Source organism: Callospermophilus lateralis, chromosome 12, assembly GCF_048772815.1.
Source record: "Callospermophilus lateralis isolate mCalLat2 chromosome 12, mCalLat2.hap1, whole genome shotgun sequence".
In the NCBI taxonomy this organism is placed as follows: Eukaryota; Metazoa; Chordata; class Mammalia; order Rodentia; family Sciuridae; genus Callospermophilus; species Callospermophilus lateralis.
The window spans coordinates 75,745,211-75,770,750 of record NC_135316.1 but is presented as its reverse complement, the minus strand read 5'-3'; the positions used below and the strand labels follow the sequence as shown (position 1 = coordinate 75,770,750).

The window sequence follows — 25,540 nt, the reverse complement described above, 5'->3', positions numbered from 1 at the left end:
GACAAGGAGCATCTTTCTATGATTCTTGGCCATCTGCTGAATATCCTCTTTGGAGAAGTACCTGCTCTTTATACATATTCTGAATTCTATACCTCTTAACTATATGCAATGCAAATATAATCGTCCAGTCTGTAGCTTACCTCTTTCTTCTCTTATTGTTTTCTTTTGGTGAACTTTAATGAAGTAATCTGCCTTTTCTTCCTTTCAAGGTTGGTACTTGTTGAGCTGTTTTAAGAACTCTTTGCTACACCATCTAGTAGCCCACCTGGACTAAGGTGAAGGACCAAGGGGAAAAGTGCCTGGATCCCTGAGGTCTCTGGACTCACGTGGAGGAGAGAGAAATATACAGCTATTTTTTAAGCCATTATTTTTTAAGTCTCTCTCATTCTTTTTTAAATCTGAGCTTACAAATCACCTACAATAAATAAACAAGACATTTTCCAGAAATGTACATTTATGGATTTGGAGGAACTGGGTTAATCGTGAGAACTTCATTTAGGGCAGGGGCTGTAGCTTAGTGGAGAGCACTTGCCTAGCACGTGTGAGGCACTGGATCCCAACCTCAGCACCACGTTCAAAAAAATAAATGACATAAAGGTATTGTGTCCATCTACAACTAAAAATAAATTTAAAAAAAAAACCCCTTCATTTAGTGTTCTGAGGGTTTTAGAAGCTGGGTTAATTGACCTCTGGTACCTGCAATTAAATGTGTTAAAACAAATAAATATTCATATTTACACATAACAGGTACTGAATAAATTCCTGCCAAATGAATTAAAGATCACATAAAAGACACATTATAATAAAATGGCTTCTAAAAAATATGGCTTCTAAAGGCGCTTGTTATCAAGGGAATTTTAAGGTGTAAAGTGTAAATGTATACATACATATCATAAATCATAAGCACCACAGGTTTTTGATTTCAATAGGAAAAAAACGTCTTGAACACTGTGGTATTATGAACTATATCAATATCTAATAATAAAGAGAAAATTTTCTAGTTAAGAAATACCTGAGGTGTGCTTAGGACCCACTTGTTTAATATCAGGCATGGCTCTTAGGGAAAATGTGTGGCAAGAGTCACAGGAGATACTAAGTAGAAAGGAACCGGGCTCTTAGAAGAGCTAGGAGCCAACCAGGCTATCGATCTGATACACAGTATAGTAAAAAGCTGTCCATTGAAGAGGAACAACAGAGAAAATCAAGGTCATGTCCGAGTATGGCGTCTGCAGCCAACAGATCTAATGACAGATCTGTCAAACAGAAAGAGAAGATTTGAGAAAGAAACGTTGTGCCCAGATGTAAGTCTTTTTTCTTTGTGTGAGGTCTGCATTTTCCTCTGGATTTTGTCCCTATGATTTGTGATTAACGCTGCCCACTGGCTATAACACACAGGACTAGACAGCGCTGATTTTTATATGAAAAAAAAGTTCATGAGAATTTCATTAAGTATTACTGATTTTAAGAAATTTCAAAAGAAATATTATTTGACACAGTTCAATGACCAGATCCTAGAAACAGCTGCCTGAAATGATAAGTAATAACTCAGGTCAAAATCTCATTCTTTATCTGAACAATAATCAAGAGAAAGGGGCTCTGGCTGTGGCTCAGTGGTAGAGTGCCTGCCTAGCATGTGTGAGGCACTGGGTTCAAACACCACATAAAGAAATAAAGAAAGATACTGTGTCCATTTACAACTAAAAATATTAAAAAAAAGAAAAGGGTATTTTGGGTGTGAATATTCTAGGTAACGTCTTCTTCATTTTTGGTTGCTATTTCAGTGAGGGCATAATGCTAGCTTGTGGGATTGAATTTCAGCTAATTATTATATTCCAGGCCAAAGGAGTCTTTTTTTTTTTTTTAAGTTGAAAAACTTACACAAATATCTATCTGGGAGCTTGGTTGGAATCTTAGAGATTCAGTTTAACCCAAGGTTTCTCTGGCCCAGCACAACTGACATGGTAGGCTAGAGAGTTCTTCAATGCGGAGGGCTGTCCTGTGAAGATGTTCAGCTTCCCGCCTCTGCCCACTAGTTACCAGTAGGGCCCCGCCTCCAGGATGCCATAACCAAAAAAGTGCCTCCAGATGTGTCCCCAGGCGGGAGAAAGGTGAAGACTCCCCAGAATGGAATCTCTGCCAACCTTTTGTGTTACAGAGACATGATGCCCTTACATAAGCTCAGGGGTCAAAGTTCTATGGGAATGCCTCCTATTATTTATAAAATTTTATTTTTATAAACGGATACATAAACACAGTTTTAAAAACCAAGTAGTTCTATGAAACTTCTACTGGGGGATAAAAAAGTTTCTACCTTTACTCCTGAGACTTATTTCTTGGAGCAGTGCAATTGAGAGAACTCTGGGCAAGTGTTCAGTGTCTGCACATATGGTAGCCACTAGCCTGCCAGGTCTTCTTGAGGGGACTTCCTTAATCTCTTGCCAGGGCAGGTGCTTCAAAGCCAGCCATGGAGAAGGCTGGGCTGCTGGGAGCACAGCGATCCCAGAAGTGTGATGCTGAATTGCACTTCTTCCTCCTGGGCTCAGCAAAGCGCTCCTCCCCTGGACTGTGCTTGGTATTCTTAGGTCTAGGTTGGCTGGTTCATTTTTACAGAGAATGAGCTTCATTCCGCCATCTGATGAAATGAGGAAGAGGTGGTTGATCTGGGGGTTCAACTGCTGTGTGTGTGTGTGTGTGTGTATGTGTGTGTGTGTATCCAATAAAACTTTATTACAAAATATGTGGCAATCTGGCTGATTCCATTGCTGTGTGTGTGTGTGTGTGTGTGTGTGTGTGTGTGTATGTGTGTGTATGTGTGTGTATTCAATAAAACTTTATTGAAAAAATAGGTGGTAGGCCAGATTTGACCTGTGGACTTTGTTAACTCCTGTCAACTGTTTTTATACAAGCTTTTAAGCTAATGTTACAATTTCACTATGCCCTCGCCTATGCACCAATATTGCATCCCCTGGCCCATCTCATGTTCGGCTTAGTCATCTCCTTTTGCAACACCAGTCCTGGTGCATGGAGTCCGGGCCATGCTGTGACTCACAATGATAAAGACAAGAGACAATCAGGGGTGCAGGAAGAAAGTATCAGTTTATAAACTGATAATACATAATACAATACTTTATAATACATAGACAGTTTTAAAAACAAAGTAGTTCTGTGAAACTTCTACTGGGGGATAAAAAGGTTCTCCCTTACCATCGAGTCTTATTTTTTCCAACAATGCAGTTAAAAGAATTCTAGGCAGTGATGGAAGTGTTCAGTATCTGCACACATGGTAGCCACTAGCCTGCCAATTCTTCCTGAGGGGACTTCCTCAGTCTCTTGCTAGAGCAGCTATTCTTCAAGCAGTCAGGGAGAAGGCTGAGCGGGTGGTAGCACAATGATTCCCAAAGTAGGACCTCTTCTGATCTAGGGAACAGGGGAGACATGCACTTCCCCAAACACATGCCCCCAGGACCTCACATGGAACTGGAAGGAGGTCTGGTTCTACTGAACTGGGCCACCCTGCCTGCCTTTGAGAAGGAGGAGGCTGGTCTGGTGGGTGAGCTTCTCTGAAACCAAAGTGTGGGACACTTACATATTTTTTATTTTTTTTCCTAGTCTCCAACCACTAATTCAGGGACAACTGAGCTGTCAAAAAGGGTCATCAAAACTCAAAGGTAGTACTACTGAAAGGCTGAGCCAGCTGACCGCATCAGAAGAGGATTCATACTCAAACTCAGGTACCACCAACAAGGAAGGTCCACTGAAACAGCTTCAAAATCTATCCCTGGCCTTAGCAAGTTTATATCAATACTTTCATGGTCATCTCAGTCTCCCCCCTACCCTCAGTTGTGACCACTCCCATCATTTTTTGAATCCGTGAATATACATGTACTTGCCAGGAAAGACACTAGCAAAGAGAGCTCAAGACTGAGGTTGTCGTGAAAACAAACAAACAGGAACAGAAATGGGAGCAGAAATACTCTGTGAAACGAGCCAGTATCTTGCAATCCTGGTTGCACCTAAGAATCATCTGGAAAGCTATGAAAAAATACCTTACTCTAGAACAACCAAAATCAAACCTCTGGGTGGGTCCCAGGCAGGTTAAGTTTAATGTTCGGACAGAACAGGGACTTCTGCTTTGGGCCAACTTTCTGATTTTTCCTTGGGCCTAGCCTCTCTCCTTCCTTTTGATTCCAGGGTCTATCCCTATTTTTATGGTCACTGAAATTAGGATGTTTTGAATGACTCCATATTTTTATGACTGCATATTCTTCAGAACTTCTCTTACAACCTTCCAGCTCTACAAATCTGTGCTTCTGGAAGACAGTGAAGACTAAGATTCAGAAAACTATGCCTTGTGTAATTTGAGAGAGGCAAAGTCAGCACATAGAAATATTTGTCTTGCCCCTAATATGTTAATTCATTTACTTTCTTCCCTCTTTTTATACAATGATTTTGGCTAAAGTATACTGACCTTGTCTTCCCAATTAACCTCTGTCTGGAAAATGATACAGATAATGGAAATTCCAGAGAATGAATTTCCACTGTGGTGTTTCCCTCTCAATAACTTTTATTTTTTTACTTTGTTCTTATCTGCAAATCTGTTTCCATAACAAAACTTGCTTTTTAGCCCTGAATCCTCATCAGTTCTGACCATTTCTGTGGCTTCCAGAAGCTTGTTCTTGCAGTATTATCTGTTAACTCACTTAAAACAGAGAATGACTGAATACATTTGTAATGTGTATGCCAGAAACACAAGGCTGCCTGCATCAGAAGAGATCAACTAACTGCCCATGGGACAAAGGCCCAGGCTGAACCAAAGCTCTCTCCAGCATTTCTCAGAAAACAGGGACGTCATTGCCATTGCAGATTCTAAACAGTAAAGACAGACCTAACCTCTTCCATAAGCCTTCTCAACTAGGGGAAGGTGTGGAGCGTTGAGATAATGACAATGCCGCTACTCAGTAAACAGGATTTAGGCCAGCAACTCAGAGTGTCCCAGGTTAATAAGAAGCATGCCAGAGTCTGTCAGGAGCTCACGTTCACTGTTACTCACAAAGCAACAGTCCTCACTATGTTCTGATGTTCTCTCCTGGCTAAGAATTCTGTGTGGGCTTTCTAGGGTGGTAAAAAGCAAGTAAAAATATTAAGTAAAAACAGTTTTAGAGATCCATTTTTGAAGTGACTACTCTTCAAGACACAGATGCACAAACAGGAGGACCCAAAGACAAGGGACAACTCATCACGTGTTCAGTGATGTCCATGAACTAAGCCTCTTCACCAAGGACGGGTGGGATGTGAGTATCTTTGTGATGTGAATGTGATAAATGGTGAGTTATCTCAGGTTTACATTTCCAGATACAGTGACAACCTGACATGTGGTCAGTTGGCCATCTGTCTGAAGTACCAACTGCTTTAACCTAGTGTGGACATGAGGCCTGGAGAACAAATCTGAATCTGGGGTCCCTACTTCAAGTTAGGCCCACCCTGGAGGTGCAGCCGATCTTCAAGAGGCCAAATCCCTATTTCCACAGAATATGAGAGAGCCCAGGTTATAACAGGATCTCTCTGGGAATATTGTAGATTAGAATGGGCTCCCAGAACTGTCTCACCCATCCTTAACTCTCCCTGTTCAGTAATCAGGTCCTTGGAACTTCTACAGTCTTGGTGACCAGCCCCGACTGTACCTGGATTAGTTATGGCTGGGATTAAATTAACCCTCCATTACTGAGGGTTAGGGTCTACATAGTTAAAATTCTGGAGTGTCAATGTAGGGTTTCTGATCTGCACACACACACACACACACACACAAATCCATAAATTACTTTAAAAAAATTAATATTCAGGGCTGGGAATGTGTTTCAACGGTAGAATGATTGCCAAGCATGCATGAGGTCCTGGGTTTGATTCCCAGAACTAATAACATAATAAATAATAATAATAATAGCAATAATAATAATATTCAATTAATGAGTTATCAACTTCAAGCCTATTTTATTGATTTGAGCAACTCATAAATCTTGTTATTCTCTTAATAAGTCTAGCAAATGTTAACAATTAACTTCCTTTCTTTTTTTACGGTTCTGGGGATCAAATGCAGGGTCTAAGTACTCTATCACTAAACCACATTCCCAGCCCTAAAAATTATTATTATTTTAAAAAATATTTTTATTAGTTGTTGATGGACCTTTATGTATTTATTTATTTACATGTGGTGCTGAGAATCGAACTCAATGACTCACGCATGCTAAGCAAGTGCTCTACTACTGAGCCACAACCCCAGCTCCCTAAAAATTATTTTTAAAGTAGCTTTTGCAGCTTAATTAATTTTCTTCAACATCTTAAATTGCATTTATACATTTTGTGTATTGATTTCTCTCTCTCTCTCTCTCTCTCTCTCTGAATTGCTAGGGATTGAACATAGGGCCTCCTGTTCTACCTCTGAGATCTACACCAAGCTCCTTGGCTTTCTTTTTAAGTAGGTCTCATTAATAAACAAAACTTTTGAAGTACTTAAATGACTCTTATAAATCTAATCAATTAAACATATATGCAAGTGGCCATTAAATCCTCTTAAATATTTCAGTGTTACAAATTGACTAAAATCCCCCTTCTAACTCTTATATTCCTCAACTTAAAAGTACAAATCTAAGTCAATTCTAAACTACATTTGAAATTGGAAAAACAAGGTTGACCTTTTCTTCTAAGAGGTCAACTTCTCTAAAACAACACATTTTTAAAAATATCAAACATGAACTAATTATTTTTTAACCTAACAGAAAAATGTTGATGCTGTAAGTTTTGTTTACTACAGTACTTATAGTTTTAGTTCTAAATTTTTTTTTTTGTGGGGGAATTAGAAAAGTGTCCCCCAGGAGACAATTACATCATTCCAAACAGTTTGGGGTTGCTTTTTGAGCTAAGTTTCACTTGGACAGTGATTTGGGGTGGGATGTGTGCAATCAAGGAGAGAAGGAGAGTCCTCTGTTAAGTTTGCTATAACAAGGATTCCACAACTTAAAGGGATTGTTCCCTGAGCCTATCGCCCTGGACTCTAATTGTTATCTATTTCTCTCTACGGATAGACTTCTGCAACCCTCTGTCAGATTGTGGCTCATTTTGGCTCTCCGTGTTTTTCTCCTAAGATACTTTACATTTGGAGGAGGATTCAGTTGGATTCTACATTTCTCTGAAGACTTTTCTGCCTCTGCAGTCCTCTGACAACCAGGTGTTACTGGAAGAGAAGGATGGGATTGAACTTGGAAGACCTGAAATGTCCCACTCAAATACGGTACTAAAGAAGGGACCCCAAATCGGCTGGGCAACTGGAAGGAGAAGCAGGATTAGGAAGGAGAAAATACAACTGCTCTTAAGTCAGCTAACCCCCTTAGACTTAAGGGGATCTTAGCAATTTCCTTTACTGGTTTCCATGGCCCTGCAACATGGTGTCCCTCTGGGACCACGAACAGGTCCACAGGTCTCCAAAGAGTCAGCTTCCTCCTAAGTCCTAGTTTCACATGTTTCTGCCACTCATTCTGCTCCTGCCACCTAAGTGACCAAGTCAAGGGTGGACACCTGACTAAGGGACAGCAGTTAAATACTGGGCTGAGCCAACTGGACTCTCCCTCCTGATCAGACACACAGGGGAAGGTGGTCCCACCAACAGCACAGCAGCAGCCTGCAGCTGGGTCTAACAGAAAAATGATTAGTTCTGACTTAACCCAGTTTCCTGTGGAGAAAAGGAGATTAAAGACCTTCCTATTATAACACTAGGAGAAAGTTATAAAACTCTTTATTTAATAATGACCAAGCCCTGAAAACTTTCTCCTAACCTGCTTATTATTTCTTCGGCCGATTTCATTATCCTTTCTTAGAGATAAAGGATGGCGATCCAGCATTGAATTCTGTCCACTCAGACCAAGTATACTACTCGAGTGGTTATCAGAGACAAGACCTCAACACACACCTTTAAGAAGGGAGATTTAATTTACATTAAATTAAATTTACATCCATACTGAGGAGACACCCATGCTGCAGAATTGCAACCAGATCACAGGATAAGTGGAGCCAAAGGTTCAGATGCAGAGTTACATTCTTTCTCTTTTCTGGCTTTCTCTCTGCAGGTCAGTGCTGTCCCTCTCTCTCAAGACAGAATGGTTTTCCCTGCCTGATGGAAACCACAGCTGCAGACCCTTCCCGATTACATGTTGGAGCTTCAGCCATCAGGAGGGAGAACAACTTTTCTTTCCTAATATCAGTTCCCAGATACCGAATTGACATCAGGTGCACAGATAGTCTGGGCACGTCAACTGCAGCCAGGGAGGTAGGATTAGTCATTCCAATATGGCGTTTTGGCTGTACCTCCAGGAACAGGGAAGAGTACTCTTACCGAGGACTGCTGGGAAGGGGACACCTTGGTTGGCCACAATATGGAGCTGATCAATGCTGAATGTTAAGAGAAAGGTAACTTCTCCCTTACACTCAGACTATGGTTTAGATGGTTCAACAGCAGCTGTTTCTCATAAATAGCTAAATTATGTTGATCATTTACATTATACGCGTATCTTTTGAATCAGAAGAGAAGAACACTTAAAAAATCTTATTTCTATGAAAGCTATGCCACAAGAAATCAGTGAAATCTAATTGCTCAGAAATCTATAGGAAACGAACAGGCCAATGGCTGAATGTAGGCGTGTGAACTTAGCCCTTGCAGTTCAAGGTATTTTCTTTGTTTCTCAATTTCAGGAACTGACTCTTCTTTTTAGTGGTAGAAGGGATAAAAATCTATTTGCAATTCCTACAACAAATATTTCAGATAAACAATACACTAGGATAAGACCAAAAGGACCTACATTTTGGAATTTCAAAATAACATGTAACATATCCATATATTATATGCAAAAGTAGTGAAGATAAATATTAATAAGGACTTTCCTCCAAAGGAGGTTAATCTACATGTTTGCAAAGTTTCTGGTTTGTGTTATCAGGCAATCTCAACCTGTATGAGGACAATTTTCACTTGATTAAAGTAACTAAAAATTCTTAGGTTTGGATGGCTTAATAAAGTGTTTTGATCAATAGATCAGTTTCACCTGCATATTTTAGAATGCTATTTGAACCCATTTTCCCCCCCCCAGCACCTCCCAACATTACATGGTTTTGGTTATGTCTCTTGTTTATTATCTGCTTCCTCCTGTGAGGATATAATTTCACTAGGGCAGGAACTTCTGTGTGGGCTGTATTCTGAGCTTAGAGTGCCTGGCACAGAGCAGGCACTCTGTACACTGGCTGAGTGAAGAATTGGTTAAATTTAGGCATGATATAAATTCCTCATGACCTAAATATTAGAGGTCTGTGGGATGCCAGCAGCTGCCATAAGGATTAATTACAGTAGCAGATGCTGTGGCAGGACTTTTCTTGTTCCCAAGTCAGTATGTGGGCAGCATGCATGGCGGTAGCCAGGTCCCTGTGTGAGTCCAGGACAAGGCACATAGCCACAAAAGGGGTAGCCCCCCCCGCAAAAAAAAAGTAGGTGGCATTGTCTTTTAGAGTGACATGCTCAATATTTTTGCCCTTGCCACTTCTTTTCCCACTATAGACACTTTTACAGTTGCTATAAATTTGCAGCTTGTTATTAGCAAGCCACTGCTCTATGTGGCTCATAAGGGGCCTTGTCACCTTCTAAGATTTAGTTGTCAAGTTCTGCCACAAACCAACACCTGTTCATGCATTCTTACAGCATCACTGAATTGGCTTTGGGGATGGACAGGTAGACACCTGGTTCTGAAAAATACAGCTTTAGGTATTTATCTTAGGAGTGCAGAAAAATTGTTTCTTTTCTATTTTACCCAGCATATGATAGCTTTTATAAATACTAATAAAAATCTGGCAATGTCTAGTCAGTGGGCTCCATAGTCAAAAGGTTCCCAAAACTACATTCCAAAAATATTTGCTCCTTGCTCCAATGTTTATTACAAAACTTTTCAAATATCTTGCTTTGAAAGAACAAAGCAAGAAACATCCCTATACCTACCATCTATATAAAATTATTTTGTCTTATGTTTATTTATTTATTGGTATTAGGGATTGAACCCAAGGGTGCTTTACCACTGAACTATATCCCTAGCCTTTCTATTTATTTAATTTTTAGTTGTAGTTGGACACAATATCTTTATTTTACTTATTTATTTTTATGTGGTGCTGAGGATTGAACCCAGGGTCTCATATGTGCTAGGCAAGCAGTCTACTACTGAGCCACAACCCCAGCCCCCCTAGCCCTTTTTATTTTATTATTATTATTATTTTTTATTTTGAGACAGAGCCTTGCTAAGTTGCCGAGGCTGGCCTTGGACTTGCCATCCTCTTGCCTCAGTCTCCCAATTCCCTGGAATTACAGGCATGTGCCATCATGCCCAGCTATTTTCTCTTATTTCAACCTACACATGTACATATACATTATCATTTATCTATATGTAGACATAGGAGAATATGAATCTATGTATGATTTTTCTGCTGAACCATTTGAAAGTAATTTGTGATAACTTTCTAAGAATGTTATAAATCCCATGTAGGTGACCAAGACGGGCATGTGTTCACAGGTGCCAATCAAACATCTCAAATTCTTATCTCAGATGGGAAGGCGCTTTTTGTGGTCTGGAGAGAGGCCCCTGACGTTGGGGGCCCTAGGCAGCCACTGAATTCAGCAATGGTGGAGATGTCTCTGTGCAACTGGGCCACAATTAGCTCTGAGGCCTGGGGCAAATGGCTTAGAGGCTCTGACGATGGTGATGTTGTTGATGAGGACTATGATAGCAGTAAATTCTTAACAATCCTAAGTCCTATTCTTAATAGACTTACTCTAAATTCTTTCCCCATGTTTTGCTCATTTCAGTTCCATAACCATCATGAAAGCAGGCCCAGATGGAAGGAGTGAGAGGAGATGAATGAAGCCACGGAGGTAAGCAGTGACCAGCTAGCTGATGGAAAGCCTTAGGCCTGGGTGAAGACCCATGGCAGGGCCCCCAGGAAGCTCTTGGAAAGTCTTACCATAATAGAGCCAGGATCTGATGCGCCTTTTGTGATGATGCATATAACCTGTCTAAACCCCGAGTGCTCAGAGTGAAGCGGAATACAAGAAGCCTCACTTGAGTGTTCACGCTAGTCTTTCCGCCCACTGTCACCTTCTAGTGCAGAAAACCATGTGCTTTGCCTAAGAGCAAATCTTTCCCTATTTTCTGAAACACAAGCCTGACCTTTGTGCAGTGTTGGTGAGAGTGTAAAATGGTGCGACTACTATGAGAAACAGGATGACAGATCCTCCAAAAATGAAGAACCATTACCATACTAGCTTGCAATTCCACTTCCGGTATACCCCAGAGAAATAAAAGCAGGGACTCACAGAGATATTGGCACACTATGTTCACAGTGGCATTATTCACAATAGCCTATAGTTGGAAGCAACCCAAGCGTCCATTGAGTAAACAAAATGTGACATGTGCATATAATGGAATACTATTGAACCTTAAAAAGGAAGGGAATTCTCACACAGATGAACTTTGAGGACATAATGCTAAATATCCTCAAAGGTGAAATAAGGCAGTCACCAAAAGACAAATATGATTTCACTTATTTGAGGTATCCAGAGAGTCGTTATGGTTTGGATTGGTGGTGTGCCCCTTGAAATAACATATTTTGAAAGCATGAGCCCTAATACAACAAAGTTCAGACATGGATTCATCCTTTGATAGCTGAATGGACTATTGGGTGGTAACCGCAGGCAGGTGAGATACCACTGGAGGATGTGGGTCATGGGGGATGGTAGCCTTGGAAACTGTGTCTGTTCCTGGCCCCTTCTCTTCCTTGCTCTCTCTGCTTCCTGTTCCTGGCTGCCATGAACTGACAGCTTCCTCCACCACACCCTTCTACCATGGTGTTCTGCCTTTCCCTTGGGCCCAGAATAGAGTTGGCCAACCACAGACTGAACCTCTGAAGTTGTGAGCCCCGAATAAACGTTTCTTCCTCTAAGTTGTTCTTGCCAGGTATTTTAGTCACAGTTTTGATGAGTCAAAATCATCAAGTCAGAAAAACAGAATGGTGGTTGCCAGGGAAAGGTGGGGAGATAGAGTGGTTAATGGGTACAGACTTTGGATTTCCTGAGATGAAAATATTCTGGAGATGGAGGCGGTGATGGTTGTACAACAGTGTGACGTGTTGATTGCGTGGCACCGCACACTTAAAAATAATTACAGTGGTCGACTGTACTTACCACTGTAATTGTATGTGTGTGTGTATTTTACCATGATTAAAAATTAAAAAAAATAAATCTCTAGAGTCTGCTTCAGCCTTGCATCACATCCTCAGTGGCATCTGTCTCACAGAATTGGTGTCCCCAACATTCCAGGATGGAGTGGCCAGTCAATTGCCTTGGTGCCTAAAGAAGAGTAAACCAGCCGATGTGGATGAGATCTTAGGAGTTCCCTTCTAGATCTTAGAGACGGTCCCATGGCTCTACATAGGAGCTCATTTCAATTGGTAATAAGTCCTGGTGTCAAGTCATTGCCCCTTTTCAAACTTACTTGAAACCTTCTATTGAAGGTCACTTCTCCTTTGACCTTAGGAGAACTCAGAGAAAAAGCTTTGGGATTATCTGAAGGTGCAGTCCTCCCTCTGGAACTTGGCAAAAGAGAAGAGCAGTGACTGTCATCTATAGAAGTAGTCCGTAGAACTTAGGCACCATTATTCATTACCTTGCTTATCTAAACAACCTGCTTTCAAGATTTTCTAGCCTAAAATTGCAGCCTTGTTTTCACTGTGGGTTTGAGCCTTGGGTCCTCAGTTGTGTTTTTGTCTATATGCCTGAATAGACCCGGAATTGCTTCTTTTTTTTTTTTTTATTTGTTCTAATTAGTTATCCATGGTAGTTGAATGTATTTTGACATATTATACATGTATGGAGTATAACTCCTCGTTCTTCTGGTTATACATGATGTAGAATTACATTGGTTGTGTATTCATACATGCACATAGGATAGTAATGTCCAATTCATTCTGCTATCTTTCCTGTTCCCATTCCTCTTCCCTTCCCTTCATCTCTCTTTGTCTAATCCAAAGTACTTCTATTCTCCCCTAATCATCCCTACACCCCTATTGTGAATTAGCATCCACATATCAGAGAAAACATTCAGCCTTTGGTTTTTTGGGGGATTGGCTAAATTCTCTCAGCATGATAGTCTCCAGTTCCCTGGAATTGCTTCTTATGGCAGCGAGTAGATTTCCATTTGGGTTGTGTCCTTGTCAGTCTTTTCAGATGATGACAGTGCACAATGCAGCTTGAATGAGTTGCAGTACATCTGACTGTCCTTTACCTTCTGGGGACAGGTGTTCTTCAGGCACTTGGTTGAGAACAGAAGGCAAACTAACTGTTACTTGCTAGCATGGAAAAAAGCTTTGGGGGATTATCTGAAGGTGCATTCCTCTCTCTGGGACTTGGCAAAACCAGCAGGAGCCATAGACAAGGACCACCTTGTTTAGTCCAGGCTCCCTCTGTGCAGTGGCTTCTATGAATTGCCTTGGCCGACAGGCCTGGCCTGCACTGGGACACCACTTATAAGAGCCTTGCGAGCCCCTGTTATAGTGATTCTAGGGGAGCAGTTAAGGACAGGCTGTCGGCACCATGTGGACATGAAAAAATAGGGGGGCTTTGCTTCCAGGACCCAGAACCAGGGATGTTTGTACATCTAAAAGGGTTGATTTTTTTTCCCCTTACAGACTATGCATCACATCATTGATGATTTTCCATTTTGCTTTTGTTGCTGGAAAACTCCAAGTCAAATTTGGAGCCTATTTCAGGAGCAACACTCTCAAACAGAACTTTCTGCCATGTTGGAAATTTTCTGTATCTGCACTACTTAATGTGGTAGCCATTAGACACATGTGGCTGCTGAGCACTTGAAATGCATCTAGTGTGACTAAGGAATGGCATTTTAAATTTAACTTAAAATTTAGATTCCAGTGGCCACATGTGGCTAGTGGCTACCAATGAAGGGCATGATCTAGAAAGTATATAGGAAATGACATGCATTTTGGATATCACACTGGGTTTTTCTTATTTTCCTATCGACATTTACCCTTTACTTCAAGTTCTTCTGTATTAATTTTTATTAATCTTTTTGTGCAGTATATATTTTTATCAGCCATATTAAATTTCTTTTAAAGTCTGAGATCCATTAACAAATGCAAAAAAAGAGAAGATATTCCCAAGCTATTTTTAAAAATTAGATATTTCTACCTCTCCCTTTTGTTACTTTAGAGAGTAGTAACATGTTCATTCAAGGGGAGGGAGGCCTAGGAGTAGGGAAAGAGACCTTTTCTTCAGTTTTAGTCTCTGTTCTTTAGTTTTTAGTCTCTGTTCTTTTTCTTTAACTTTGTGCTGCCTGTACAAATATTTGGTTGGTGAAAATTCATTGAGCTGTATGTTTATGACTTGTGCACTTTTCAGTATGTGTCTTACTTATAGTCTTCAATCAAAAGAAAATAAAAACATAGAAAGAGAACGTATTGGCTTCACAGTACAACATTGGTTCCGTCGGATGGGAGGTGGAAAGGTTCATTACAGCCTCTGATTCCACATAGCCGTGGTTTAGTATCATCGAGCATCCATGCAAATTTGAACATCATGCAAGTGATGAGGCCAAGCCCTCCCCATCTTCCCTCTGGACCAGGCAAGAAGGAAGACCAATGCCAAGAAGGAAGGAGAGGTGAGTTTCAGAAGAACAGTTTTCTCCCTTTCTTATCTGATCCTAGTAAAAGACATCTCCTAATTCTCAGAAGAGGCTGAATGGCTTCCAAAAAAAAAAAAAAAAAAAAAAAAAAATCTCAGCTTTTCTCTTTTGCAACAATTAAAAGGGAGGACAAAGTCTCTGGTATATGGAATGTAAGTCAATGCAGCAGGGGAATAAAGTAAAATACAATCTAGATTTTAACAAGGCAAGGAAAAATTCACTTGAGATTTTTTTTTTCAGTGTATAACTGCATCCAATTGAGCAAAATCTTTATGTTATACATTATAATTGAACATAGACTTAGGGAACATAGAATGCTAAAGAAAATGTGGATCAAAGGGTATTCTACCCCATGACCTAAATATCTTGACTTTGCTGAAGACTGAAATATAATTTTTTTACTTTGAAAAGTAACTTAAGGAGATGGCTATGTATACATCCCATGGTGAAATAGAAGGCTGCTCTCTGTAAACATGCAGATGAACAGCAATCCTATTCTAAAGGCTATTATCAAGAATTGTGAAGGGGCCATTTGTCATTTCTGTCCATGTTAATTTGACATACTACCACTCAACATACTACTACTTTGAACAAAGGTCTGCAGTCTTGAGTCCCAAGATACAAATCCTTTTTCTTACTTTCTGAATGACCCCCTAACTTCAAAAGCCTGCACATGTATAGATTTTATAGCTATTTAAATGCATAGATCTTCTTTGAAATATTCTTTCATTGTTTCCTTTAAGTTAAGCCCAGGCCATGCTTTCCTACTTTGTTCTTTCATTTATGTTATTAGAAGGATCAGGAGAAAAAAAAACCCTCTCATTACTACAAAAAGGAAGAAATCACTTCAGAAATAATCACATTCATTTTCGTCTTTTCGTATAAACATAATCCTTTGCATCTCATTAGCTTTTACTTGGTGCTACTGTATTATATTTTGCATAAAGAATTGGCAGTCTGTGAGTGCAGATGAAAAATCTTCTCACATTTCAAAGGGGATTAGAGACCCAATGGTACAAATCAGTTTACTCAATAATAAAGCAACGTTACTTAGTTTCTTCAAGAGGAAATCTGAAAATTATCTGATTCCTATAAAAGGTAAACATCTCAAAGTGACTTTTTTTTTTTAAAGCCAGAATCTTGCCAGGTTGCCCAGGATGGCCTTGATCTCCCGGGCTCAAGTAATTCTTCTGCCTCAGCCTCCTGATTAGCTGGGACTATGGTTATATGCCACCATGCTTGGTCAAAGTGACCTTTCTGGCCTGAGCAATGTGCCTTGGCTTCATTTTGGACCAGTCATTTGACATGTGCCAAATTCTCATTTCATCTCATCATATGAGTGTACAGTTCTGGGGCTTACTGTGAAACCACCTGTGATTCTACTACCTGCACCTGCACCTCTGGAGGCAATGTCCCCCAAGTGGCTATGAGCATTCTCTTTTCAGGTAGAGAAACATGAAGACTGGGATGACAGAGGTAGAAGTTTTTCAGAGAAACAAAGCGCTATGGACCGGAACTGCCTTACCTATTAATTCAAGAAGGGCCTGAGTTGGAAAGAACTCATGAGGTAAGGCTAGATATAGGAAGTTCTTCAATTTCTAGGCATTATTGAATATAATCAATTATTTCTAGTGAATTTGGGATACCTACTGAAAGGATGAGAGGAGAAAGGCAGCCAGTAATGCCACCAAGGTGTTGGCCATGGAAGAACTGGGTCAGTCTCCTGTCCTTAAAATGTGTTCACTCAAAATAAGAGACCAAGAATAGCTAAAGCAATCCTTAGCAAGAAAAGGGAAGCAGGAGGCATCACAATACCAGAGATACCACAGAGCTACAGTAACAAATATGGCATGGTATTGGCACCAATATGATTCAGAAAAATAAGAAATTATATCCCATCTATGTATGATATATCAAAGTGCATAAATGCATTCTACTGTGGTATATAACTGATTACAACAAATTAAAAAAATGTGTTTGCTCAACCCTTCCCTGGCTGAGTGAATGCAGAAACTCCTAAGGCATCTCTTACACCTTCAATGTTGATAAGGAAGTCATGTTTTCACAGGACCATGAATTTTAACAACCTAAGCCAGCAGTGGAGGGTGGGAGGGGAGAAGGTAGGGGAGGTGACAGAGGAAGGGAACAGATGTCTTCTCCAGGCAATGACACATACTTCAAAATTGTCCAACACATGAGCTTTCCTGAAGTTCCTTTTTCAGAGTGAAGATTACCCTGGTACAAACTCCCCAAGTGTGAAGGAATAGAGCCAGGAACCTTTAATAGCAAGTTCCCCAGGTTAGAAGCTCTTGTGACATCCCCTGGGGCCAGGGGCAGTTAGTGGGTGCTCAATGTGGGGAGGGCAAAGGAGGAGGTGCCTAGGTTTACTGAGGCCTGTGCCACTGCAGCAGAATGAAAAGAGCCATCAAGAAGAGGCCCTCATCCTCCTCTTTTGTTCGGATGGGGTATGCAGACATGGTGATATGGTCTGGGGCAGACAGGCCACTGATTTCTCCTTGTCTCTAACTTCTGGCTCTTTAACAGGGACAGGGTTTCTGGCAAACTGATTTGCTTCACAGTTTCCCTAGACAGACAGACAGAGAGATAGACAGAGCTCCCCGGTACCTGCAGAAGGATCTTGTTGCCATCGTGGTCCTCGGTCTGCCAGCGACCCTCACTGATGGGGCTGCAGGGGTTGGGCAGGAGAGGGACCAGCTCGCCTATGTCCTTGACTCGGAACTCCAGCAGAGAGGAGTCGGTGGGCACCGGGTTCTGGTCACAGGGCAGTCTTTTCAGGGAGAACTGGATGTCTACATCCAGATTGGAGAAGATGGGGAAGATGCAGAAGTCCGCTTTCCTCTGGCTGGGGCTCCGGCGCAGGATCAGCTCATACAACTGGAGGCTGTCAGCGTAGCTGTCGTGGCGACAGTAGATGGTGAAGCGCACGATCTCCTTGCCGTAATGCACAGGTCGGATGGCCCACAGAGGGGTCCCAGGGGCCAGTGTGAAGAAGTCCTGGCTGCAGGGCAGGTAGGGCAGGAACCTGCCTTGCACGCGCTCCGTGTGGTGGTGGCGCCAGGGTGGCCGCTGCAGCATGCGGTGGAGCTGCAAGATTTGCTCCTCACCGTATTCCTCTTGCAGGAACAGCACCACCGCCAGCGCTGGCTGCGCCCCCTTGGGGGGCTTCCTGCGCCGACGCCCAGCCCGCCTCTCAGACACCCGGAACAGGGGAAGGTCAGGGTGGATCCATGCCAAGACCTTGTCGATGGCCTCCTGCAGCGGCTGGGATTCCCCCGGGTCTGCGATGATGTGTATGCTAACCAGGAAAGGGTCTTGCGCCTCTTCCACGGAAAGCTCACCTGGGAGCACAGATACAAGAATTAAGGAATGAATGAGAACGATTACTCCCTTCGGGTGCACGGTGACAACAAGCGCCACCTTGGCAGGAAGAGAAGCTAAATTCCAACTCATTTGAATCTATGATATATGACTTTCTGACCCCAAGTTAACATGCAAAAACCTATGACAGCATCCTAGCATCCAGAGAGGAAGGGGCTATTGCTAGGAATGGTGTCCAAGTGGAGAGTCTTAAGGAAACTTTGGGGTCCCCCACATCATCAGCTTGGGTGAACAGTCAAGGCTCTGCTGATTTGAAAGGGATAACAAGCCCAAAGAGAAGATGCTGTGTCACCATCATCTGCAGGCCATTTGGTACTGCCTAAAATAACTGTGATGCCTTACCCTGCAAATGGTTATGGTTTGGGTAAGGAGAGCTCCAAATATTCCTGTGTTAATGCAGGAATATTCAGAGGTGAAATGATTGGACTGTGAGAGCTGTAACCTAATCTGACCACCCTAGTTTGAATGGACTGGGTGGTAACTATAGGCAGGTGGGGTGTGACTGGGGGATAGGTGGATCACTGGGGGATGTCCTGGAAGGGTGCAGATTCCCTGTGACCCTTTTCCCCTCCCTATCTCTGCTTTCTGATCCTGACATGAGCCAAGCAGCTTTCCTCTGCTGGGCCCTTCCCCATGATGTGCTGCCTCACCTTGGGCCCTGAGCAACGGAGCCCCAAATAAACTTTTCCTCCTCTATGGCATTTTTTTTTATGTGAGTGTGATGGAAAAGCTAACTAGACATTTCTAGTACCACAGCAGCCCTCTGGGATGATGAATTTTTTCTTTTTTGCTCAATCACTTATTATTTAATGCTTCTTCCTATATGCCTGGCACTGAGCAAGGCACGGGGAATACAGAAGAGGACAATGTGCCTGCCTTTCTGGAGAACACTCTTATTGATGACAGGGGACAAGTGCAGTGTCCTTACTATCTGTCACTGGAGCAGTGGTTAGGGGTGGGGAAACAGGAGGGGACTAGCAGTGCCCAGGTCAGGCTGTCTTTGGGGACTCTTGTTGGGCCATGTCCCCCTAGTGGCCTGTACATTCTGAATGGGTCAGCTACCTCCTTCGGTCCTCTGTCAGAACACCTAGAAGCATCCAATGCAAGTGTGAAGATGACTGTGCAACTCGGTGACACATTCCCATGGGGTGTCCTATGTGCTGGCCATAGTGGCACATTCCTAACTCGAATAACTACACCCGGAAAAGGCTTGCTCTTTCAAAAGATGCTCTTATTTGCCTATTTTTATAAATTTTACACAAATTCATATTTTTTTTTTTTGGATCAAATCTAAGAGCAATGAAGATCTCTTTAGGCCAGTTGTGATTATCTGTTACCTAGCTGTCTTTACCCATGAACCTCACAAAGTCTACTAGGGATGTTAGGCAGAGAGTGACCAGTGGTCAGTAATGTCTGCTAAGTGTGATGTGCTATTATGAATTGTAAATCTCAATCCATTCACAGGATCAAAGTTTTTTTTTTTTTTTTTAGTGTGTGTGTGTGTTGGGGGGGTAGGTAAACAAGATATTCTGAGTGGGACCAAGTCCATTTCACCCATGTGCACCTGCAATAACAGGGCTTTGATTTTGTTGGATCAAATATGCCTGAATTTTCATCCTGTTAAATATCTCACTTGAACACAGTTCATTTTGTTGTTGCCCTCACTCTCATTCACTCAGTCACACGTTTCTTGAGCAATCGATATGTACAAGGCCCTAGGGACGCAAGGACGCTGGCACCACTGAGGACCAGCTGGGAATATGTTTATGTAGAATCTGGCACAAACATACTACCTTAGAATTGTGCAGTGCATAACCTGCACAACCCCAGGCAGCAGCACTTGAAAAGAACCATAAACTGCAGGTGAGAACTTCAGAAGTTCATTTAGGTGGGAAACAGACATAAAAAAAAATGGAAATTCACTCTGAAACATGCCTATAAGGAATGCAGTAGAATAACATCTTGGAGTAGGAGTCAGATTCTGAAATCAATGCCAGATAAGGATTATCTAAAGACAATACTACCACTGAAAATCCCCTGAATTTCCAATAAAGTCTTGGATGGTACCAATGTAACAAGACAACACAGCCAGATGTGCTGATGTTTCTTTGGCTGAACACCAGATGAAGTACCCAGCTTGTTGCAGGGCTGCATATAATAGACTAAACTCTCCCACTCAGCAAACCAAGCCCTCATCCCTCTATAAGAGGCTTTTGGGAGCTGAGAGGCTTCTGGAACCTAAAGATGACTAAAGTGGTCCCAGTTTTCCATAATCGCAGACTAAAATGGCAGGGGAGTTAATTAAACTGTCCCCCTTTCTCCTTCCCTCTCTCTGGGGAAGAACCAAGCATGATCATCTGAGAGAGGAAAGAGCAACTCTTTCTCTCCAGGTCTCCCGAGAAGGCTTCCGAGAGGAGGCACCATGTGAACTGAATCTTGAAGGGTAAACGGCATCTCGCTTATAATAACCTCAAATGTGGGAGAGATTCCTGTGGGAAGAGGGAGATTGGGAATGAAGGTACAAAACTGTACCAAAAAAACAAGCACATTTGGAAGGGGGTGGCGAGTCGTTCTGCAACATGGCAATAGATGCCACTGGAAAACTGAGCTGGAGCCAAGCTGTACGGCGCGTCAGCTCAGTTGGGTGGGTGACGGAAGGTTTCAACACAAGGGTGTCAAGATCAAGTCAGGGAGGAGGCTAACTATAGGTCAGGAGCTAAGGGGTCAGCAAAGAGTCCACACAAGGGATGACAAAGACCTGGCCACAGGCTGCACAACTGGCCGGAGCTTTGCGTCCTACCTGAATGCTCACTCTCAGCCATGTGACTCTGTAGTTCCGCCCACTAAGTAATGTGACATGTACTCCCCACTCTTTGGCCTGGGATTGGATGACTTGCTTGGGTTTGGCAGAGAAAGTGAGTCGTGACGTGTTCTGGCTGACCTCCTGTGCTTCTGCTGTTTCTACAAGAACATGCTCGGGTTGGCCTTCTGGTGCCAGGAGGAGGATGAGACACACGTGGAGCTGTCACCCTGGCTGAGCCCAGTCTTGATCCCATGACTCTCTGATGCCGGAGACACGCTAAGAGCCATCTGGCTCATTCTGGTCTAGATTCTCTGACTCTAGGTGCAGGGGGCAAAGCAAATGACTTGTTCCGAGCTATGAACCTGAGTGGGAGCGGATGTTGCACAGCAAATCTATGGATGCTGACAGAATCAGTGGCTAAATAGAAGAGGCACGGAGTCATGGACTATTTAGGAGGCACATGGTAACAGGTCCAGGAGCCCCCAGGCACGGGGAAGGATATGCAGGAGGAGGAGGAAAGGAGTGTCCTGTGGTGTTTCTGGCTGAGTAAATAATCTGAGTGATGTTTAACTGATAGAGCAAACAGAGGCAGAAGCACAGGAATGAAGAGTCCCATTTTGGCCACTGGGCTTGAGATGTGTGGATCACTTCCAGGAGGGATGTCCTTTGGGAATTAGACCTTTGCCTTGCTGAGGTGGTGGGTTGAATTTAAGGAAGGATCTGTTACCTTTAGACCAAATCCTTGTTTTTATACAGTTATCTGGGAACTGTGTGCCCCCATATTAACGCGAATCATGAAAATTCATTGCAATGACTTGGAGAACGATCAGAACTCAGGGATTATTTGGCTCTTGCTTGCTCTTTCTGCCGGCCTGGCTTCTTTCCATTTCGTTGGACCTTAACACCACCATCAAAAGAAGTGCAGTGGAAGCAAAGTAGTGACCAGGCAAACCAATGAAATTTCCCCCAGTCAGTCACTCCATTAAAGGGAGAAGGCGTCACCATCAATGACGTGTAGACCTCCCTCTTCCATGATGCCCTGAACTCCCAGTACTGGAGACCCATCTTTGGTAAACTTCAATGAATGTACATGGAAAAGGACAGAAAGGCTTTGAGCAATCTGAAGGTGAAGAAATTTGCCTGAACAAATTACAGATGAGTTAGTTCCATGAGGGGAAAAACAAAACAAAACAAAAGGTACATAGAGTGAAGGAAAACAAGTTGTGGGAGCATCAGGTGGTCCCTGTAAGATCCTGACCCAGCCACGGGGTGTGCATGCAGCTAGGGACCCAGGGTGACCTGTTTGCTAACATGCATCCTTTCCTGGTGTTCTATACACATGAGCTTTTTAATCCTTGCAAAAACCCTGGAAGGGGGTGTTATTACTGTCCCCATTTTAAAGAGCAGGAAATGGAAGCACAAAGAAGTGAAGTCACTTGCCAAGGACACACAGAAGTAAGAAATAGCTAGAGACTCTCTGCAACATCGAGATCCGTGGGTACCAGGGCCCCCTTCTCTCTGCAGAATCAATTTCTCAGCAGAATGACCAGCTGCCACTCTCACCCAGTCCGGCCACACTGCTACCCCCTTGCCCTTGCCCCTCTTTGTGACTCTCCCACCTCCTTCTATTGGCTGCTTTCCTGGCCACCAGTCAATAGCTTCATGTCTTGGACGCTCATTTACATCTCTTTCTTCTGTTCCTTGGTGTTTGAGGCCATAAGCTGCCTCCCTGCTGGCACAGGCCCAGGTCTTTTTATCTCAGCGCTGCCCTGTGGGCAGCTCAAACAGGCCCGCAGCACAGTGGGCGCCCTGGTGAAAGAAGAGCAGAATACTGACCCTGAGAAAGCCCGCCGCCAGGGGAAGGAGAGGCCTGGGGCGTGGAGAGGCCCTGGGGGAGGTGGCATCTGAGTCTCCCAAACAGAGTTGTCAGGGTGCTCAGCCTTGTGCCACCTCTAGCAGCCACACAAAGGTTTCCCGGAGAGCAGTAACAAAGGCCATGGTGAGGCCTGCCTGGGTGAGTGAGTGCTTACAGCTCTGCAAAAGGGCAGGATGCCCGGCCTCGCACGGGGCTGGGCTGCGAGGCATTCCATCAGGCCCCAGCATGCCCAGCAGCGCTGGCTGCGGCCAAGAGCAAGCAGGCAAGGAGAAGCAAGAGCCGGTCCCCTCTGCACTGCATGAATCAGAGAGATGGAAGGGGCCAAAATCCTGCCCCAGGAAAGCGAAGGAGAATGGGCAGTGCATTCATATGCTCAGGCCACTGCATGTGACCCTGAAACCCAGACTCAAAGAACCATGGAAAGCAGCCCTGAACTGTCGTCGGGTGCTAGGGTTACACACGCCCCAGGGAAATCTGCCTGTGTGGAGCTGAATGGGAAACCAAGTATTTCCAGGGAAGGAGAGAAAATGTGAATAATTAATTGTCATGAAAAGCCTCCAGGCCTCCCTAGAGAAGCTGAAGCAACACATCCATGGGATGCGCTCTGCCTTTATCATATCTATTACCTGTCTTCTCCAAAGACCTCAGAGAGCACCTGTTCAGTCTGGGAAAAAGCAGACAGGGACTGGCAGCAGAGAGGCCCTGCCCACGGCTGGCTAGAGCACGGGAGCCAGTCACAGGGTATCAACCAGGCTTTCAAATGAGTGCGTTTTCCAGAAGTGAGGAGGAAGCCTCTCCTGTGATTGACACGTAGTGTTTCCTTTGCTAAATGTAAAACCGAAATAATTTGAAGGAAAGCAGTGCCAGGTCATGCCTTCTATGAGGCAGAAAGTGCACAGACAGCCTGAGTATTTGTCACGTTTTTCTCCTTTCCTGTACATATCCTTTTGGCCACCTAAATTTAGCAGCAGGGGGGAAAAAGTGTAGACAATATCAAACATTTATTAAATGCTTACTGTCTGCCAGGCACTGTCTTAAATGCTTCATATATATTTATCTCACTTAATCTTTGAAACAATGCTAGGACAGAGGCATTGTCTCTCCATTTTGTAGCTGAAATATAAACTAACTTGCTCAAGGCCATTTGGCTAGAGATGGGGCTGCCTCAAGCCCAGATCTGTCTGAACTCTAAATGTCTCCCTGACCCCTGCGTAATGCTCTGTCACCTCCCAAGCCCACCATCCTTAAAATTAACCTGTTGGTTTTTTTTTTGTTTTTTTTTTTCCCCTCCAAACCTTAGCTTGCTTTGCTGAGGCTCTGCCCCTATGGTTCTGCTCCTTCAGCCAATTTGGGTGGGTGATCCTGCAGTGAAGAGAAGGACCGTGTCGCTTAGGTGGAAATCCTATGCTCAAGTGTTACAGAGGAGGGGGCAGGGGACCAAGGCCCTTCTGGATGGCAGACTGCCACTTGGAAACCTCTGTGCTGCCTGCACCAGGGCCCCAAACTGCCACCGTCTGCAGGCCGGGACCTCTCAGCAGCCTCACCTGCACTGTCCCCCACCATCTGGTGCCTCCCAGACTGGATCACCTGCTAGAACTGGCAAACAGGTTTGTTCCTAAAGCACCTGTTGCCTGAGAGCAGGCATGTCCACTTGAAGGTCAAGGTCTCTCATTCTGATGGGATTACCTGTACTTGAATCAGAATATGACAAGTTCAACTACCTTTCTAGAATTTTTAAGCAACTATTGATATTGCTGTCATCTTAACCCAGAATGTCACTGACACTTTGCAAATCAGTTGCAATAATTTATTTAATCAAGGAATGTTTATTGAGCACATATCATGCTCTAGGCACTATGGGATGCAATGGAAAATAAAAAAGTCTCTGCCTTCATAGAGCTTATAATCTAGTGGGGGAGACAGACAATAAACAAATAAATATATAAGATGAAACTGGGTGGCTATAGACACTTGACTAAGCAAATGCATGTTCAATGTAATTATAAGGAGATGTTTCTAAGGCAGCAGCTATAACCATTTATCCTTTACTGATCTATTCACACATCTTTCTAGTGCCCAAAATACTGCTTAACACCTCAGTGCTGCATGAGCCCCAGAAAGATGCCAGACTGCACAAGGGCACATCCAGTTTCTATGGGCCGCCTGGTTTAGGGAAGCCGGCCCTAGATCCTGGATTGAGGCCCTATAACCTCACATGCATAAGGGTGAATAAACTCTCTATTTGCATTTCTAAAGCCCCACTCTGTGTAAATGAATAGCTCCCCGGCCTTGGATACTCGCCTGCCAACCAACCCACAAGCCCTGGTGGCAGAAAACCCAAGGGAGGTGATGGTGGTGATGGTGGAGTGTCAGACACACAACCAAGATATGTCCAGGGTGCAGGCTGGCCCTGTGAATCAAGATCATGTCAGAAGACATGAGGGAAAGGTTCCAGGGGGCCACCTCACCCTGGCCCTCCATGAAGCCAGAATTCCAGAAATAAATGCCCTTGGGAAGGGGCTTCCAAATTCCTTCCTGGGAGAGTCTATTCATCTGGAATGCAATGAGTACCCTGCCTTCATTACTTTTTTCATTTCTTTTTTTTAAAGCCAGTTCTTTGAACCTCTGAACTAATGAGAAAATGGTAGGCAATTTCCATATCCTACCAAGATTTAAGATAAAAAAAAT

General features: G+C 43.2%; 1 protein-coding gene across 1 annotated transcript in view; it reads right to left on the bottom strand.

Moving 5' to 3' along the window:
* Fam124a (family with sequence similarity 124 member A) overlaps positions 1-25,540 on the bottom strand; it is a 56,763-nt gene that overhangs the window by 9,639 nt on the left and 21,584 nt on the right. Inside the window, exon 3 of the mRNA XM_076872230.1 lies at positions 17,400-18,133. Within this exon, the coding sequence (XP_076728345.1) occupies positions 17,400-18,133 (734 nt within the window). The remainder of the gene's footprint in view (positions 1-17,399; positions 18,134-25,540) is intronic.